Source organism: Ceratotherium simum, chromosome 23 (genome assembly GCF_057802395.1).
Source record: "Ceratotherium simum simum isolate JZ-2026a chromosome 23, ASM5780239v1, whole genome shotgun sequence".
NCBI lineage: Eukaryota > Metazoa > Chordata > Mammalia > Perissodactyla > Rhinocerotidae > Ceratotherium > Ceratotherium simum.
Window position 1 is genome coordinate 10,804,038 of NC_141922.1, and position 20,298 is coordinate 10,824,335.

The 20,298-nt window shown below is 47.2% G+C and overlaps 1 protein-coding gene across 1 annotated transcript in view; it reads left to right on the forward strand.

Moving 5' to 3' along the window:
• The first annotated feature begins 1,315 nt into the window (after positions 1 to 1,315).
• Positions 1,316 to 20,298, forward strand: part of KCNQ3 (potassium voltage-gated channel subfamily Q member 3) — a 307,538-nt gene continuing 288,555 nt past the window's right edge. Inside the window, exon 1 of the mRNA XM_004431059.3 lies at positions 1,316 to 1,716. Coding sequence (XP_004431116.1) covers positions 1,331 to 1,716 — 386 coding nt within the window. The 5' untranslated portion in view covers positions 1,316 to 1,330. The remainder of the gene's footprint in view (positions 1,717 to 20,298) is intronic.

The following is a 20,298-nucleotide window of genomic DNA, read 5'->3' on the forward strand; positions in this document are numbered from 1 at the left end:
TTGGCAATTATACTGTCATGTTTGTTTTTCCGTTACTGTCTTCCACCTTTCTAGAATGCAGGCTTTATGAGCTTTATGACCTCGTATGCCCTGGTCAGAGGACAGTGCCCCTGTCAGTAGAAGCTCACTCATGTGGGTTTAGTAACTGAATGAATGAACAGAAACTCGGGCAAGCGAGGGAATGCCTTGCCTAGAGCTTAAGTAAGGAGCGAGGCCGATTCCCGTGTTCTAGTTCTTCAGCCCTGTGCTCACCCACGCGGGTGGAGGTGCTATTCAAAGGCCAGGCGAGAGGAGGGCGGAACCACCCGCCACGAACCATGAACCCCAGGGAATAGGGAGCCACGAGCATCGCCACCACAGAGCGGGTGGGCTCGCCGTGCGCTCGGCTTGGCCAACCCAGCAACTGGGATTTCACTCCCAAAGCCAAGAAGCAGGGTTGGGAGGTAAAGAGAAAACGTAAAGCAGCAGCGGCCAAGAGAACGGGGGAGAGGAAGACAAAACCCCCCAGCCCTCCTCCCCTCTCTCTCCCCACCCCCCGCCCCGCCCGGGGAAAGCCCCGACGCCCACGGGAGCGCGGGGAGCCCCGCGCCGCGGCCGCGGAGCGCACGGCCGCACGGTGGCGGGGGCGGGGGCCCCGGCGATTCCCGGCCTGCGGGGCGCGCAGGGGTGGGGGGCAGTGGGGAGAGGCGGGGCGCCGCCGGGGCCTCCCGCCGCGACGGGGCGGGACAATGGGGCCCCACCCCGGCGAGGGAGGGAGGGAGCGGCGTGCGCTCGGCCCGCGGCGCGCTCGCTCGCTGGCTGCTGTTGCGGGGCCGAGGCTGGAGCGGGCGGGGAGGGGCGCGGGTGGGAGCGCGGAGGAGGGAGGAGGCGGCGGCGGCGGCGCGTGTGGCAGGCGGGCGGGCGGGAGGGCGGCTGGCACCGGGCTAGTAAATAAACTGCGATGCTGTTTCGGGCTCGCCGGCCCGGGTACCGCCGCCGCCGCCGCCGCCCCGGAGCGCCGGTGCCAGGCTCCCGCTGCCGCGCGCCCTAGCTCCTCCGCGCCAGCCTCGCGCGCCCTCGCCCGCTCCCCGCAGCCCCCGGCCCGCGCCCCTCGGGGTCCCGCCGCCGATCCGCGCGGGATGTGACCCCGTTCCCCCCGCCCGGCCTCCCCTGCCCCCCAGGGGGCCCGCCTTTGCCTGCTTTTGGGGGGGGGTGGGGAGGGGCGCGCGGATCATGGCATTGGAGTTCCCGGGCTTGCAGCCGCCGCCGCCGCCTGGTCCACGCATCCCGAGCGCCCCTTCTTCCCGGAGCAGCAGCGGAGAAGGCGAAGCGGCCGGCGGGGGCGAGGCAGATGGGGCTCAAGGCGCGCAGGGCGGCGGGGGCGGCTGGCGGCGGCGGCGACGGGGGCGGCGGAGGCGGCGGGGCCGCTAACCCGGCCGGAGGGGACGCGGCGGCTGCCGGCGACGAGGAGCGGAAAGTGGGGCTGGCGCCCGGCGATGTGGAGCAAGTCACCTTGGCGCTCGGGGCCGGAGCTGACAAAGATGGGACCCTGCTGCTGGAGGGCGGTGGCCGCGACGAGGGGCTGCGGAGGACCCCGCAGGGCATCGGACTCCTGGCCAAGACCCCCCTGAGCCGCCCCGTCAAGAGGAACAACGCCAAGTACCGGCGCATCCAAACTTTGATCTACGACGCCCTCGAGAGACCGCGGGGCTGGGCGCTGCTCTACCACGCGCTCGTGTGAGTACCCGGCCACTCGGGGCGTCCCTCGGCGGCGGCGCATGTTGGGGTTCGGGTGGGAGCTGGAGCTGAGGACGGCTCTGGGGCTTGAAAGCCCAGGCGCGCCCGTCCGCTGAATTGGAGACCAGTCTGCCCTCCATGTGTGTTTCTCCTCTCTCTCTGTGTGTCTGCGAACCACCCTGTGGGTGTGGGACACCAGGGCTTAAAAGATCCAAGCGTGGGTCCCCAGCTGGGTTGGCGATTGGATTGGCATGTTTGTGTGCGCGGGTGCGCATTTATGGCACCTTCGCCGGATGTTGCTATCGAAGCTTAAAAGAATTGTGTGGTTTTTCCAGTGAATGTGGAGGTTGAACAGGATAAAACGGATCCTCCTATGCGCGCGGTGTTTCTGCTTGGGGTGGGTCCATTCTCTCGGGATCGTTGCTGAGTTTAGATGATACATCGTGGAGTTGGGGATGGGAGTGGTGCACTGCCCAGAGTGGGGTGTGTGTGTGTGTGTGTGCGCGCGTGTGCATGAGCGCGGGCATCGTTTGCTTGCTTGTGCCACTCTTTTTAGGGCTGCATCCTGGTATAGAAAAGAACCTGGTGTTGGGTCTTGGACTGGTCAAAATGCATGTCTTTGGGGTTTTTTTAGGGAAGTTAATGAGAGAAGGGGGGGTGGATTTCTCAGTCTCTGCACCCAGACTGGGTGCCAGGAGGTGGGGGCTGGGGGTTGTTCTGGCTGAAACATCTCCTTGGTTTCGTCCTTATGACCCTTCACCCTCAACTGCTGCCCCTTCTCTGTTTGGCTGGGCAGGGGCAGTGGGAATGTGAGGGGCCTGGGCTGGAGGTTTGCCCCCAGGCACCCATGCCCTAGAAAGAGTCTCCTTGCTAGTCAGGATGTAAATGCGTGGCCAGAGGGAAGATGGAACTCTCTTCTGCACTTGACACTCCTGATAGAAAATTCTCCTGTATTTGGGGAGCGGGAGCGTGGCAGTGGTGGCTCCTGGCCCAGGAGGGGAAATCAGGGCTGTCGGCACACACCTTGGGCTGGCAGGGCACTTCCGCTTGCCCCTTGCCTCCTGTCTGTGGCTTAGTCATCCTGATGGCTGCGTCTTAGGAGGCTGTACCATTACCAGCGTTTTGGTGGGGAATTGGCCATGACCTTGACCCCTCTTGTGCCTTTAGCAGTGGATATTCCCCTCAGTCCTCCTCCAACTGACCCATAACCGATGCGGTCTGAAGGAGTTCAGGGAGCCTTGGAGCTACACTACCTGCCAATCTTCCTGGGTGGGAAAGGCTTTTCCAGATCTGGCCACCAGGTGGGGGCGTCTGCCCAGGACCTCAGACTTGGCAACAGGTTTCTTCAGAGAGGTTACTGAAGCCTGGAGAGGGTGCCTCCCTGGAAACTGAGGAACCAGCAGGAGGGGGTCGGGGGCATCCAGCCGGGAACATGGATTTTGAGTGGTCCAGCCTTCGGCGTCGGAGTCCACAAGTCTTCGCAGGTGTTAGTGGCTGGACAGAAGGCTTAGCAATTGTTGCTCTTCAGTTTGCTTTCTTCAGGTGTTCATAAGGGGTTAAAGATACATTCATCTCTGTCTCTGGCACAATATTTAATTAAATTGAACTGAAGTTACTACTGGAATATGTGATGATAAAAAAAGCCACAACAATTGAGTGCACACAAACATGCACACACTTACGTGTCCTTTTGCACATAAATGGCTTTCGGTACGTATTGGCTGACTTCTGAACCTGGGGTCCCTCGGGAGCTTGTGGGCTCCCTATTTCTAGTCCTCCCGCTTTTCCCAGCCAGCACCCCAGCCCTGCCTTGCCCAGTCTGGGGAAGGGAGCCTGTTATTGACAGAGCCTCAATTTTATCCTCCTCTAGAATTATTCCGTCACCCGGAAGCAGGTTCCACAATGCCAAAACCTGTAGCCTCATTTCCCAGAGACGATCCAGAAAAATTTAAGACTATGGGAGAAGGAAGAGATGAATACCTAGCTAGGCACTTTCATACATGCAAGTCAGTTACTTTCTTTAATTCTCACCACTGTCCTGTGATGTGGGAATTATTATCTACATTTTTATGGATGAGAATATGAAAACTTCAAGGGATAAAACCACTTGTCCAAGGTCACACAGCTGATGTTTCTCGAGCTCACATTTGAATGCGGTGGGTCAGCTCTGTTTCTGAGCCTGGATCCCAGTTCTGACCCCCTGCCGACAATTGCTGGACTCTGGGTATTTCACTGGGCGTCACTGGGTGCCCCTTGCCCCGTTGGTAGCATAGGGCTCTTGGTAATGCCTCTGCCTCCCATTCCTAGCTCACAGTTGGCAAATGGCTGGAATTGGAGTTGGGAATCAAAATGGGCTGGTCAGAGCCCCGGGGAACCACACTGTTAGGGAAATGTGGGCTGGGGTGGGGGGGTGGGATTGTGGATTCTGATTAATTGGGAGTTTTACAGGAAAACCTGTGTTGGATCATATCATACCTAGTGAGTGGCTGCATTGTACATCCTTCCTCTAGCTTAGGAGGAAATCTAGTCAAGTGAACAAAATTGAACCTTTCATTGATGATTCAGGATTTTGCAAGTCACTGAAATTTGTGCTTCAAAGCATCCATTATCCTGTTCTGGGCTGTGGCTAATACCTAAGGGGGCCAAGAAATTGGGCTCACCATGTGCTCACAGTCTAGCGCAGGCTTTTTTTTTTTCCCATGAGCGAGACCTGTAAGATGAGATTTTTCCCCTCTATCCTAAAGGTAGAATACAACAAATGTGGAAATCAAAGCCCCACACCCAGACCTGCTCCCTTTGCCTTAAATGCCCCTCCCCTACTTTCTCGTGGCTACTCACTTTCACTTTGGCCCAGTTCCCGTGTCACCTCCTCTGGGAAGCTTTTCGCTGACACTCCAGGCTGAGCTAGATTGCCCCTCCTCTGCATCATCCCCAGCCATGGGATTTTGCACGTTGCATTGGGTTGATCTGCTTGCTCGTCTCACCTATTGAACTGAGAGCTACTCCAGAGCAAGGGCTGTGTTGTTCTTTAGCGTTCTCAGTCCCCAGCAGGCTGCAGGGCCCGTGATGGTTACTCAGTAAGCGTTCACTGAATGAATGAGGGAAAGAATACTTTCAGCTTAACCAAGACTCTGCTCTGTTTGGCTTTACTATTTATCACAACAACAACAACAGGTAGCGGAAGTCAGCATTATAGGATTTGGATGATAAGAATAGCTCTCAGAAGTCTTGAACTGGACTCTAGGGAGGGGAAAAACGTGGAAGACCATGCTTTAACCTCAGTAAGGCTGATCGCGTCTCTGCTCCTTTGGCCTTATGGCTGAAAAGGGTTCTGATGTTGTGGAAGATGTGCTGGACTTGAAGTTCACAGCTGGACTCTGCCTTAAGTCTCTGTGACTTTGCATGAACCGAGCTGGGGATGACCTGTAAGTTGGGGATGATAACACTGCCCTGTCACAGGGTGATTTTTAGGCTTAAAGAAAATAGTGTATGTGAGTGAAATTAGCCCAACATCCAGCATTCAGTGTTTATTAGTTGATTCCTAATAGGGGTCCCTTAAAGGTCATACACACTTGCCACTGTGGCTGTCCTGAGGCTGTCTGGGGACTCCCCCTTCCTGGCCCGTCAGTGGAGAGATGCTGGCTTGATCTTGACGTTGTTGCTGGATTGGCACTGCACAAGCATCCTGCTGCCCTGACCGCTTTTTGCAGCCAGCTGGGTATGATCAGTCACTCACCTATTGACAGACCAAGGGGAAATGATCACAAGAAATAGCCACTGATCACATTCTGAGGTGGGCTGGCCCCAGGGACACCTGGCAGGTAAGACTGAGGGATGGGTCACAAGGACCCAGCATCTGCTCTGGAATATAAAGGCCTGGCCTGTAAACTTAGCATGTTAACTAAAGGATCTACAGTCCCCAATGTGGAGGAGACACACTGGACTCCCACTCAGACTCCTCAGTAAGGCAGAGTCTTAGCAAGTTTTGGGTGAGAGAAATTTGGTTTCCCAAACTTGGCTTTGCCTCTTATGGCTGGTATGGTCTCGGGCAAGTTGCTGTATCTCTGATCTTCAGTTTCTTCATCTGAAAAGCGTTATCATATAGGCGCTTGTGGAGCTAAGAGCACCTTGCATAGAATAAATGCTCAATAATAGATAGTTACTTCTGTTATTAATGTTATTGAGTCAGTAGATATTTCTTGAGTGCCTTCTTTGTGCAGGCATTCTTCTAGACATTAGGAATATAACAGTAAACAAAACAATCCAATCTCTGCCCTAATAGAGCATATACTCTAATAATAACATCATTAATATTAGCAGAAATCTCAGAGGTTGGTCATCTGGTCAACCTCCCAGCCCAGGCAGGAAGAATTCCTTCAACAGCATCTCAGCCAGTGCTACAACTTATAATTCATTACTGAAGGGACAGTAATTTTCTTTTCTAAACAATGCTGGCTTCAATTTTCTCAGCTGTTCTATTTCTCTGACTCTATTTAGCCCACTCTCCTCCTTTTCTGCCCCTGTGTATCTTATTCTTTCTCATTTCCCACTTGTTATTGGTCTTCTTCACCATCTCGGTCCATCCCTACTTTTTTCCACCCCACTAATCTTCCTCTTTGTGTTTCCTTCCTCAATTTTGGCAGTTTCCTTCTCATTATCAAGAACCAAGGATTTTGAAGAGTTGTCATTCTTTTCCTTTTAAATTTTATTTTATTGGGGTAAGAACGTTTAACATGAGATCTACCCTCTGTCAAATATTTAAGTGTTGACTATAGGTATAGTGTTGTACAGCAGATCTCTCATCTTGCTTAACTGACATTTTATGCCCATTGATTAATAACTCTGTATTTCCCCCTCCATCGGCCCGTGACAACTACCATTCCACTTTTGATTCTATGAATTTGACTGTTTTAGATGCCTCATTTAAGCAGAATCATGCAGTATTTGTCTTTCTGTGACTGGCTTACTTCACTTAGCATAATGTCCTCAAGGTTCATCTATGTTGTCACATATTGCAGAATTTCCTTCTTTTTAAAAACTGAATAGTTTTCCATTTTCTTTATCCATTCATCTGTTGATGGACATTTAGGTTGTTTGCACATCTTGGCTGTTGTATTTCAATGAACATGGAAATGCTAACATCTCTTCTTCGAGATCCTAATCTCAATTCTTTTGAGATCTTTCTTTTCAATTCAGAAGCGGGATTGCTAGATCGTATGGTAGTTCTATTTTTAATTTGGGAGGAACCTCCATATTGTTTTCCATAATGGCTGCGCCATTTTGTATTCCCACCAACTGTGCAAAGTGTGCAGTTTCTCTACATCCTCATCAACTCTTGTTGTCTCTTATTTTTTTGATAGTAGCCACCCTGACAGGTGTGAGGTGATACCTCATTGGGTCCTTCTTTATTCAGGAATGCACCTATAAGCCACCTCACCCAGAAAGAGTAGAGTGGTAGGAGTATGGTCACTGGAGTCAGACCTGGGTTTAATCCAACTCTGCTATTTCCTTGCTGTGTGACCTGGAGCAATTTGCTCAACTTTCCTGGATTTCAGTTTCTTTATTTCTAATGCAGAAATAATAATACCTATCTTCCAGGGTTGTTGTGAAATTTAATTGAGGTGATGATATTAAAACACCTAAACATGGCATTGTGTTGGGTGACAACCTTGGAAGCTTCCTGTGTGAAATCTGAAACTGGCCCCTGTACATGGAGGGCAAGCAGAGACAAAGAAAGAGGCAGACCACTCCAGATTGGTAGGTGGCAGGTTTCATAAGCAACAAAACTTACTTAGAAGGCTTGTCTTGGGTGGCCCCAAGACGAGTAGATCTACTCATCACCCACCAAATCCTAAAAGTTTATATAGAAGCCCTAATGGGTTTCAGTCACGTACACAGTCCAGGTGGTCTCAACAACACCTTACTCTCTCAAGGCTGAGTCCTTGAAATGACTCCTATTGTGGGAACGGTGGGCAGAATGTACATTGTAAGGGCAGGGGATGGAGTGAGGAGCCTAAGTCCAGCTTGAGGGTCAACTGGCGGTCACGTCCTCTTGATGACCTTCACCAACACATTGCACATATTCAGCAAATATCGTTTCCTTTTTGCTTCCCCTCTCAATCATATTTAACCTGCCTTCTTCTTGTACTCTCAAAAATTCATGCCCCTTCCCCTTTCTAATAATCTCATTTTATTTTTCTTTTCATTTTCTGAACTCCTGGCCTTCCTCCTGGCTCTCTTTTTTATGACATTTTCAAACCACTCAAGTAGAATGAAGAAGTTAAGTAAGAGCTTGACAGCAACAGCCTCTCAACCCCCAGTATCAATCTCTAGGCATCAGTGAGGCTGTAGGCTGGAGTGACTGGGACCACACGTATCCGGTATTTCACTGTCCAGGAAATAGACTCACATCAAGTGGCCGTCAGTGCTGGAAGGGAGGGTACACAGCGTCTCTCTTTTACAAATGAATAACGGATTCTGAGAAGTTGTGTGATTTGCCTAGGCTCTTGAAGCTACCTAAGTGGCAGAGCTTGGATCACACGGGAGCTTTCCACCCACTGTGAGTGCTCTCTTCACCATGTCACGGTTGTCCTCAATGGAAGAAGAGCAACAGAGAGGGACTAAAACTCTACCTTTCTGGGTGAGGTGCCTTATAGGAGCATTTCTGAAAAGTTCCTAGGGGGAACCAATGCTGCTGTCTGCAGACCCCACTTTGAGTAGCAAAGCTTCTCAAACTTTGATCTACATGTGAATCACGTAGGCAAGAAGGTGCCTTAAGAAGAACCTGGCAGACTCCGCTTGAACTGAAGTCATCAAACTTGTATATAATGAGGCAAACTGATCATACCCTTCCCCTGAAGTAATGCAGTGGAGAGGTACAACATACTTGCAATAGTGCCTAAAACGACCTGAATCCAATCATGAAGAAATAACAGATAACTTCAAACTGTGAGACAACCTGCAAGACATCTGGCATGGTCTCTCCCAAAGAGTCCGTGTCTTGAAAACAAACAAAGATGGGGAGAACTGTTTCAGTTAAAGGAGGCTGAAAGAGACATGACAGCCAAATGCAGTGTGTGAAAATAAACAAATGGGACTACATCAAACTAAAAAGCTTCTGCACAGCAAAAAAAGTGATTAACAAAATGAAGAGGCACTTATGGAATGGAAGAGAATATTTGCAACCATATGTTTGATAAGGGGTTAATATCCAAAATACTTAAGGAACTCATACAACTCAATAGCAAGAAAGCAAATAATTTGATTAAAAAGTGGGCAAAGGACCTGAATAGACATTTTTCCAAGAAGACGTACAAATGACCAACAGGTAAATGAAAAGACACTCTGCGTCACTAATTATCAGGGAAATGCAACTCAAAACCACAATGAGATATCACCTCACACCTGTTAGAATGGCTGTCATCAAAACGACAAGAGATAGGAAGTGCTGGCAAGGATGTGGAGAAAGGGAACCCTTGTGTGCTGTTGGTGGGAGTGTAAACTGTTATAGCTTACACTATGGAAAACAGTATGGAAGTTCCTCAAAAATTATCAACAGAACTACCATATGATCCAGCAATCGCACTTCTAGGTATATATCCAAAGGATATGAAGTATATATGCACACACACAATGTTTTTCAGCCATAAAAAAGAAGGAAATCATGTCATTTGCGACAACATGGATGCAACTTGAGGGTATTATGCTGAGAGAAATAAATCAGACAGAAAGACAAATACTGTATGATATCATTTATATGTGGAATCTAAAGAAACTAAACTCAGAAACAGAGATAAGATTGGTGGTTACCAGAGACTGGGCGGTGGTGAAAATGGTCAAAGGGTACAAACTTCCAGTTATAAGATGAATAAGTTCCGGGGATGAAATGTACAGCATGGTGACTATAGTTAACTATACTGTATTCTATACTTGAAAGTTGCTAAGAGGGTAGACCTTAAAAGTCGTCACCATGCACATACACATACACATGCACACACACAAATAGGTCAGTACACGAGGTGTTGGATGTGTTTACAAACCTTATTGTGGTCGTGATTTCATAATATATGTGTCTATTAAATCATCACATTGCACACCTTAAACTCACACAGTGTTATATGTCAATTGTATCTCAATAAAGCTGGAAAAAACACAAACAAATGCAATTCATGATCCTTGATTGAAAAAATAACGCAAAAGGCTATTATGGGGACAATTAAGAATTTGAACATGGACTCCATCTCCATATTAGATAACATTATTATATCAAAATTTAAACCTCTTGAGTGTGATAATTGTATTGTGGTTATGTAAGTGAATGTTCTATTTTTTAAGAGATGGTGTAATATTTGGTGGTGAAGTGTGTTATCTGCGACCTGCTTTCAAATGGTTCAGCACACGTGCATATAGACTATGTAAGTGTGTGTGAATGTGTGCACAATACACACACACACAGAGGAAGAGAGAGAAGGAAGCAAATGTGGCAAAAGTATTAACAATTGGAAAATCTAGGTGAAGAGTATATATGTGTGAATTATATTACTCTTTTAACTTTAAAAATTTTTTAAAAAAATAAAATGTTAAAAATACCTTTTTTAAAAAAAGAAGACTAAACACACACAAACAACACAGAGCACATGGATGAATGCAGATGACAGGCCCCACCTCAGAAATTGATACCATTGGTCGGTGGGGGTCCGGACATCATCTTTAGGTGATTCCGATATGAAGCCAGGCCTGAGAACCATTGGCTGAGCTGAACTGGTTTTCTTAGATTCATGGATTCTTTAGAGACCACATCTTAAGGTTCCTCTGCACTTCGCGCTTTGTCCAGATGATGACAAGCATTCAGTAGAAGGGTGCCTTCATTTCATGGCCACACGTAGTGAGTCAAGTGCCAAGCTTTGTGCCAGGCCGTTGAGGGAGATGAGCCATAATTCTTTCCCTATGGACAGAGACACTTGAAACAACTAAATTTAAAGAGTCTAGCAAATGCAATAATAGAATGCAAATGAGGAACCTAGGTGTACAGAAGGAAGAAGGCACTGTTAACCCTTCTGTGTTGTGTTAAGGAAGACTTCTCCAAAAGAGGTATAATCAGCTGGGGGTAAGGTGAAGGTATCTACCGTTTGTCCAATTGATGACCAGTCTCCTCCTCCTGTTTGGAGGACCAAAGGCTCCATTCAATTAAATTGAATTCTAAACTATTATTCTTGCATTATTCGGAAGCTCCCCTTTTCAAATGTGTATTCATTTAAAAAATTCCATCAATGTTTAGAAGTTTCATACACCAAGAGTGATCCTGTAGTATTTTCCAGAGGATCAAGGTCCTACTCCCTTTTTCTTTTTTGTCTGGGTCTTGAAGTTTTGACAGAATGAAAACACGATTTGTTACATCTTTTAACCACAGGACAGTGAGAAGGAAGCAGGGAAATGTCTTCAAATGTAGATTGAAAAAACCCTTTTTAGACACTGTGTGTGTGGTTCTGGTTTGGGGTGGCCCAAGACAGCTGTGGGCTTGTCAAAAGTGCATTGGATGAGCTGTTAGGAGAGCTGCATTAACTGTGTGGTTCGGACACCTCGCTTATCCCAGTCTGCAAAAAGGGTGTTGCAGTACCCCCTGCATAGGATTGGTATAAGAATCCCAAAAGACAATATGGAAACTTTGAAAACTGAAGAGGGCGCAGCATTCTGATGTAGCATTTTTCCTAAAGTTGTAGAAGGATCAAATAGATCCCACAGCTGGGACCTCTCTATTTGGGTTTAAGCATTTGCCCATGTACATATTTGCCACATTTTTGTCTGTGTTGCATCACCCGATCATTACTGCATATTTTTATTGGGAACCCATTAACGGTATACTTTAGCACCCATGTCTGCAGAGATGTCAGCTTCCCTAAGGCGAGCACCTTTTGGGAGAATGAAGAGAAAAAGGTTTGGAGATGACAAGACTGACGTCAGTTCCAAATCTCAGGCCACCTCTAGCGTGCAGGTGTCATAGGATGAAAATCAGATCCCGTCCAAATTGTGGCCTTGTTGGAGGGGACTTTTCATTCTGCCACAGGAGGGATAGAAGAGTTTGTTGGAAAAGTTTTCTTGAGAGAACAAATTGGGTTATAACTCAGGAGCAAGATTGCTTCTTGCATCTAGTTTATGAAGAATGTGAGTAAATACTTCCACAGTTGACTCCCAAGCATCCCATACATAAACTCTGAGTGGCTTCCTCTTAAGGTGGGCTTCTCTCCATGCTGAAGACCTCGGGGCTGGGACCTCCTTTTCTTCTTTCTCTGCTCCTTCAAGAGACATGTAAAATCATCTGAACCCTGTAAGAGTGTAACAGTTGAGTCGGGGCATATAAAACCACTATATCAGTAATAACCAATGTTTTTGCATCATTTCATAGTTTATTACATCCCCTCTTGGGCAGCACCACCAGGGTACCTGCTTTATATGTATTAGTAACAATAACTGTTATAGCAGGGCCCTCTGACAAATTACCAGGTCTGGTTTTCCTAAGTCAGTATTGTATCTGGAGCAGCCAGCCTGTACATAGCGTTTCTTTGCCCTTGACACCTGAGATTCTTTGTAAACTTCGCATAGCAGTTCAAGTCCATTTCTACCTTGATTGATGTCCTTTTGGGGGGATGGGGTGAAATATTATCCAACATGACTTGAAAACACTGTGCCAGGGGAGTACGCTCCCCCAGTGGAGGCCATCTGTACTAATGGAAAACCACTTAGCACTATCACACTATTTATCTCCCTACTCCTGTCCTTTCCTGAAATCCCGGCTTTTGCTTTATCTCGCTCTGTGTGTATCAGTTATGGATGCTTCTCCACCTGGTGATGTCAGTCCAGAAAATGAAACCAACAAGCCTTAGCAATCAGCAAGTCTAATCAAACTGATCAGCAGATAGGTACTTAATGGCAGTTTATGAGACTGATGGGCCCGGCACTGAGAAAGACACTTGGCAGATTACAAAACTCGGAGGCCATCAGAGCTGGAAGGAACTGTTGAAAAGAGGAACTGAGGCTCAGGGCACTTAGAAACTTGCCTAAGGTTACTCTGCTGACAGAGGCGGGACTCAAACTCAGGTCTTCTTCCAAGGCTGGTTTTTGTTCAGCCCCATCGTCTTCCTCTCATGGTCCTCCAACACCTGTGAACCAATGGAGCAGTCTTACCTATGGCATGAGTCCACTGGGTTTTAGTGGCTCAGGATCTGCATCAAGTGAAGAGAAGGAAGAGTAAAGCCAGGTGCAGGCTGATCAGACATCCATCCAGTTGACCTCTTGCCAAGGAAGGTTTCTCTTCTTGCTGAAATCCCCAGGGCCCAGATCCCCTTCTCTCTATCCCCCCCTGCACCCAAATCCAGTACTCCACCAAGAGCCGTATAAAATAAGTCTCTGATCTCCATTGCACTCAATATTGAGTTGGGGCATTCAAAACCATCATATTACTGATAATGTTTTTATCCATTTGGGTTGTTTCTAATATCACCTGTGGGGCAGCACTGCCATCTGTTCCATTCGTAGAAACCTGATTTATTTTCCTTGAGAACAGTAATTGACATCTATAGAGTTATTTCCCTGTGCCATGTTGGGCTAAGCACTCTAGAAGGTTCTTCTAAGGTGTGGATGAGAGCTCAGGGAACACTGGCCCAGCCACCAGGAAATCCAAGTTCTCAGTCTGAGTCTTAATGCTAATTTGCTCTGTTGTGTCCAACAAGCCATTTTCCTTCTAATAGCCTCGGTTTCTCATCTGATAAATGGATCCAATATTCCTTGCCTTACAGGTTGCAGAAAGGATTGAATGAAGCAATTCATGCGAGTGCTCAGCAGATGCTTTGGCAGAGCGCTAACATTGGGTCTTAGCCTGTGTTCCTCCAGAAGCTCCCTGAGGCAAGGAGCTCAGTGTAAGTGGTTTGTTTAACCCAGGGTTGCTCAATCTTATTTTCATCATCTCCCCTTTAAGGAATCTTTTTTGACATTTTTTTTTCCCCTAATTGCCCCCATCCATGAGGTTTTAATACCACAGATGAGTTGCGTATCTCTTTATGTACTGTATGTATATCTGCACCAGGATTATAGGGTTCTCAAAAGCTTCGTAAAACTTGGCCATTGTCTGCTTTATCCTTTGGGAAAGGAGCTGTATCCTTGTTGAAGTTATGGTGTGTTCACATATTAGTAATTCTCACCAAATAAGACAGGAGGGTTATTTTAAATACACATAGAGAACTTCAATCCTGCTGACACTGTAATCCTGAGTGGCTTTTGTGATACTTTCAAAGAATGAAGAATCTTACTAATTTATGACGTGAGAAACATTAGCATTTTCAAAACAAGGTTAAAATAGATCTTCCTTACAAACACATCTTTTGTTGAGAAAATGGCAGGAACTTCGTTGTGAAATGTGGTGCCTGACTTCTACCCTCTGCCTCTGTTCTGGTTCCCTAGGAAAGTAATTATCATTCACCTTCAGGATTCTGGAATGCTAAAGGGAATGTTGAGATTTCTTCTTGAATTCCTCTTTTGTGCCATGATTTCAACACCTTATTTGTCTGGGAAGAAATCTCATGGCAAAATCTTAATCCCTTAGGTTTAATATATAGGCTTCCAGATGTCTGCTGATCAAACTCAGAGTATTCTGACTGATCACTCAGCAGACATTGATTTCAGGCCTGGTAGATATCAGGCCTTGGGCTTAGAATAGGGCTACAGGGATGAGTAAATCAGTTTCTGCCCTTGAAGGGCTCACCGTCAAGTAGGTGAATAACTAATTGCATGATGGTGTGATACTCTAATATATGCATATACTGAGTCCACTTGGGGCTCAAGTAAAGTTGTCAACACTGTTTAAATGAGTCAGGGAATTCCCATCAACAAGCAGTAGACTTCATCGTATATACGGGGTTAAAAACCGTTTCTTCGTTCATTTTCTATTGTACACCCATGACCGTGACTGTGTCACACATTTAAAACTCAAAGGTCTGATTTATCCTCACACTAAAGGAAAGGTGCTGAAATCGATGCGACAGAAGGTGGGATCATAAAACCTACAGTTGGGTGAACCTTGAAGTGAGGTCCTTAAAGAAGTTGAAGACTTGTTTTCTAGCTGTACCTTTCATATGTGCAAACGTCCATTCCTTGCAGTCCGGAGCCTAATGTAACACCTGGCATGCCAGATACTCAGTCTTGGGTAAATGGACACAGTGCCAGCCCCAAGAAGTGTGTAGTTTAGGTGACAGAAGCAGAAATGGGTAGAGACAAGACCTGGTTTGAGTCTTGGCTGTGCCACTTTTTAGCTGAGTAATCTTGACTGAACCACGTAACCAGCTTAAACCTGTTTCCTCACCTGTGACATGGACCATGCTTATTCACATGGGTGTCGTAAGGATTCAATGAAATGTTGGTAATATAGTCCAGAGCCTGGTTTTGGCTCATGGTCAGTATCTCATGAATGGCTATTCCCTCCCCCATTCTTTTACAATCCTGCCAGGATAAAAACGATGTCAGTGAATGAAAGTAATGTTGAAGTTAATATCATAATTTCTGCCTTAAAGTGGTGGCTCTGAATATGATGATGTTCTGTTAGAATGTGTGAGTTTTGACTATTGTTATGGTAAAAGAAGGAATTTACATTGAGAGGAGGAAAAGAGATGTGTAAAGGAAAGACTTCTGCCTGACTCAAGTTTCCTAAGGAAGCAGAGATGCGGAGAAAAACAGTTGCCTAGCTACAAAATACCTAACCGGTACTCCCCAAATCATCAAGGTCATCTAAAACAAGGAAAGATTGAGATACCCAGCCAAGAGGAGCCTATGCAAATGTGACAACTAAATGAAATATGGTATCCTGGATGAGATCCTGGAACAGAAAAAGGACGTTAGGAAAAAGCTAAGGAAAGCTGAATATATTATGTATGGACTTTAGTTAATAATAATGCATCAGTATCGGGTCATTAATTATAACAAATGTGCCCTACGAGTCTAAGATGTTAGTGATGAGGGAACTGAGTGCAGGTTATATGGGGACTCTCTGTACTATACTCTCAATTTTTCTGTAAATTGAAAACTGTTGTAGAAAATAAAGTCTATTTTTAAAAATTTAAGTGGTGGGCTTTGTGAACTGAAGCAAACACCTAAGTCCTCCATCCTGTTACATAGATGTGGAAGTTTAGCCTCAGGTAGATGAAATTGTGTCTCCCGTTTCCCACAATTAAGAGCTGAGATTTGGACCCAGGTCATCTCTTTCAAGTCTCGTCTAGCTTTCTCTGTTACTCTTTCCTCTGCCCTTGTTTTGCTGAGTGAGGCCCATGAAGTTATGATTTCCCCAGGAGATGTGTTCAGGTCACGTTAGTGTGCCATGATCTGGGTGGAGCGACCAGAGCCAAGCCCCTTCTGAGCATTTCCTGGGGCACGGTAAGAGGGGACAGTACATTTTCTCTTATGTGTCATTGACCAGGACTGAGTCACTGGCTCCCTCTACCTTGGACCAATGAGGTAAAGGCCAAGGGGACTACCATGATTGGCTGAGACACATCCTCATCCACTCCCTGGGGTCTGGCACATTGCCAGGCAGACAAAATGGGGTTCTGTTAGGAGGAGAAAGATGGAGGAATGGCTTCTGGCTAGACAGCCAAGACGTCTGCCATGTTGTGGTCACCGGGAGCCCATACCAGAGGCTTGGAGTGATGACTGACATTATCATTTTCTTCTCTCCCTTTTGTGTCAGTCCGCAGGCCCTGCTTGAATGGCTGCCAGGCCTGGCCCTCTGCAGAGGGGTGTTCTGGGTTGTCCGCTCACCGCGTTTCTCAGAGTGGTTGAGGGTGTGAGAGAAGGTTCTGGAAGCCCTGGACACCGTGATGGCCCTTGCCCATTGCAATATCCCAAGCAGCCTGCTAAGCCAGAAAGAAATGACTGGATGTTATTTGCTTTGTCTGATTGAAGCTACTGTAGTTAACTGTAGTTGGTTGTTGGGGGGTAGGGTGGGGGGCAGGAAACCTTAGGAGACTTCTCCCTTTGTGGCCCTGCTCCTGGCTCATCACGTACCTGGAGGGAGGTCATGTCGGGCCAGAGGTGGCCTAATGGAATGAACCGCCCTGGACCAGGAGATAGGGTAGTGTGGCTCTTGTCCTGGGCTCTTGACATCATTCATGGAGGGTTTGCCATAAGGTAAGTGTGGGTGGACTTGACATGGCTGCCGCCTTCAAAGACCTCACTGTCCAGACAGGAGGCGACGTGCACGTGACCACACAGGGAGGCAGGGTGGCCTCGTGGCTGCAATGTGGGGTCTGTGGTCAGACGTGGGAGCAAATCCTCGTTTTGCCACCTGTGCGACCTCCGACAAGTTGCTTAACCCTCCTGAGCCTCAAATTCTTCATTGATACAATGAGATAATATGACCTGCTCTGTCAGACCGCTGTGACCATAGAATGGCATAATGGCTGTAAAGCAGCTATTTCCATTATTGATGGTGATGGTAACAAATGACCCTTATACAAAGGCAGATTGCCTCATACAAATTGGCACACAGGCTGGAAGTCAAAATACAGACAGACTGCTGTGGTTGGTTCAAGATAGGACTCTGGCAGGCTTCCGGGAGGAGGCAGACTTTGATCCAGGCGTAGAAGGATGCAGTGGTGTCAGGGTCAGGGTTAGGTCTGAAGGCAGAAGGAACAACTTTGGTAAAGGCTTGGAAGTGAGAAATGCAGTGGGTGGTTAAGATGTGACTATTTCCCAGTGGCTGTAGCTGGGGGCTCTCTCTGGGAGTGGTGGGGTGGGGTAGCTGGGTGGTGAGGGGATGAAATAGGTGGGGTCAGACTTTTTCAGCTGTGGAATTGCTCTGCAACTTAGGATAAGAAAATCCCATGTCTCTGTGCCTTTTCTTCTTCCCTGAAAAATTAGTTAGATCCTTTTAGGTTTTCTCAATGGAGAAGCTATTAGCGTTATGGATGGACTGCTCTTCATAGGGCAGAAATGTCACACATTTTGCAGGATTTTCAACATCCCACAGATGCCATTAGAGCTCCTGAATTGTGATAAACCAAACCACTCCCAGGCTTTTCCAAAGGTTCCAGTGACGGTGGTAGCACCCTCGATTGAAAACTCTTAGCTTTTAAAGGCTGTGACTCTGTGGCTGACGTTCTGGCCTCAGATTCCCCCACTGTCGGTGTTGAGTTGAAGCAAAAACCCCTATGCAGGAGGCTGGAGGATTTATTACACTTGTGGGGTTAATACAGTGTTTTTATGGCTTCGAGAAAGCTTAAATTGCTTTTTGAGCTGAAACTGTTTGGCTCAGGTAAAATACCTACATACATCATTTCACAAGTTGTGGAAAATGGAAGTGTCCCGAACATAAACCACATATGTGTGCGCACACACACACACTGCTCAGTCCCCACGCCCCTGTGTTTGGAGTGTTAATTAGTGTCACTGCATGAAACAAATTAAGCTGGGGACGTTGTTGCCTCTACCCAGAAAAAAATAGCACAGGAAAATGCAGGTGTTGGACATGGCAGAGTGGTGCACTCTGGGACATCACCAAGACGCAGACCCTCCCCAGGAGCTGGATGGGGAGGCGGTGTGTGGATGAAAATGTGGCTTAGGTTTCAGATGAGAAAGGTGTGTTGGAGCAGGGAGTCTTAGCCAGGCTGCGGGGGTCTGAATCGCAGCTGTGTGACCGCAGGCAAATACTCTTCACTTCTCTGGATCTCAGTTTCCTCATCTTTAAAATGGGAATATGAATAGTGCCCACCTCACAGGGTGGTTGTGAGGACTGCATGAGTTAATGCAGGTAAACCACATAGAAGAGTGCTGGGCACAAGCAAGGGCCCAATATACCTGCTGTGATGATGGTGGCCATCAGCTGAGGCCTCTAGGATTCTAGCTGTAACACAGTAGGTGCTCAAAAACACTAACTGAAGAAATGGATAAATCCAATGACGGGTACAGGGGGTCACAGTGGGAAGTGCAGCCTTTTTTTTGCCATATTCATTTTTTAATTGAAATAAAATATACAGAACAAAAAATTTACCATTTTAGCCGTAAGTGCACAGTTCAGTGGCATTAAGTACCTTCACATTGTTGTGCAACCGTCACCACCATCCATCCACAGCACTTTTTTCATCTTGCAAAACTGAAACTCTGCACTCATTTGTCTTAGTCCGTTCTGCTGCTATAACAAATACCATAAACTTGGTGGCTTAAAGAACAGATGTTTATTTCTCACAGTAGTGGAGGCTGGGAAGTCCAAGTTCAAGGTGCTGGTGTCCGGTGATGGCCTTCTTCCTGGACCATAGACTGCTGGCTTCTTGAAGTGTCCTCACATGGCAGAGGGGGCAAGGGAGCTCTCTGGGGTCTCTCTTGTAAGGGCACTAACCCCATTCATAAGGGTTCCACCCTTGTGACCTGATCGCCTCCCAAAGGCCCCACCTCTTAACCACATTGGGGGTTAGGATTTCCACATATGAAATTTAGGGAGAGAGAAACATTCAGTCTGTAGCACCATTAAATAATAACTTCCCATTCCTCCCTCCCCCCAGCCCCTGGTGGTCACCATTTTTCTTCTGTCTCTATGAATTTGACTGCTCTAGATACCTCATATATGTGGAATCATATGGTATTTGTCCTTTTGTAACTGGCTTATTTCACTTAGTATAATGTCCTCGAGGTTCATCCATGTTGTAGCACGGGTCAACATTTCCTTTCTTTTTTAAGGCTGAATAATATTCCATTGCATGGATATACCACGTTTTGTTTATTCATCCATCCATCAATGGACACTTGGGCTGCTTCCTTCTACCTTTTGGCTATTGTGAATAATGCTGCTGTGGATATGGGTGCACAAAGCCTCCTTAATGCTTTTAACCATGTGGCCACTCCTCTCTGAGTGTCTCTGGTGCCTCAAGCTCATTTCATTTAGTGCTCCTTGGCAAGGAGTGGGGAGCAAGGAGTGTGTGCCTGTTGGGCACCAAGATGACTGCTTGCTAGCTGGATAACTGTGGGCAATTCCTTCATTCCTCTGGGTCTCTGTTTCTTCATCTGCAAAATGGGGGTGCTCAGGTTTTCTTCCTTACAGAGTGGTGAGAGAATAAAATGAGTTAATTTATATAAAGCACTTGGAACAGTATGGACACATAGTAAGCATTGTAAAAGGAAGCTGCTGTTATTAATAGAACATTCTGGGCACATGACTCATGATTGTTTCTCACTATGACCTGGGGTGGACATTAGGAAGTGGAGGCTCAGAGAGGTTAGGTGACTTGCCTAGTGGCACACAGCTGGTAGGCTGTGGATCTGGATGGGAACCCAGATGGGCCTGGGTCCCAGCTGTGCTTCCTCTCCCAGCCCTCTCCTGGGCTTTTCTCCCTGAGCTCCAGTGGACCTGGCACCCCGATTCATCCTGCATTAAGCTCTGCCTTGGCAGCCTTTGCCATGAGTGTCCCAAACCGATCGTGGCTCCGTGGCAGGCAAGAGCCACGCATGATATGTTTTCTTTTAATCAGCAGTGCTGATGCTGGGCACGAGGTCCATGTTTAACAAACAGTGTTGACCAATCCCCTTGGCCTTGCAGCATCCAAGCCCAGT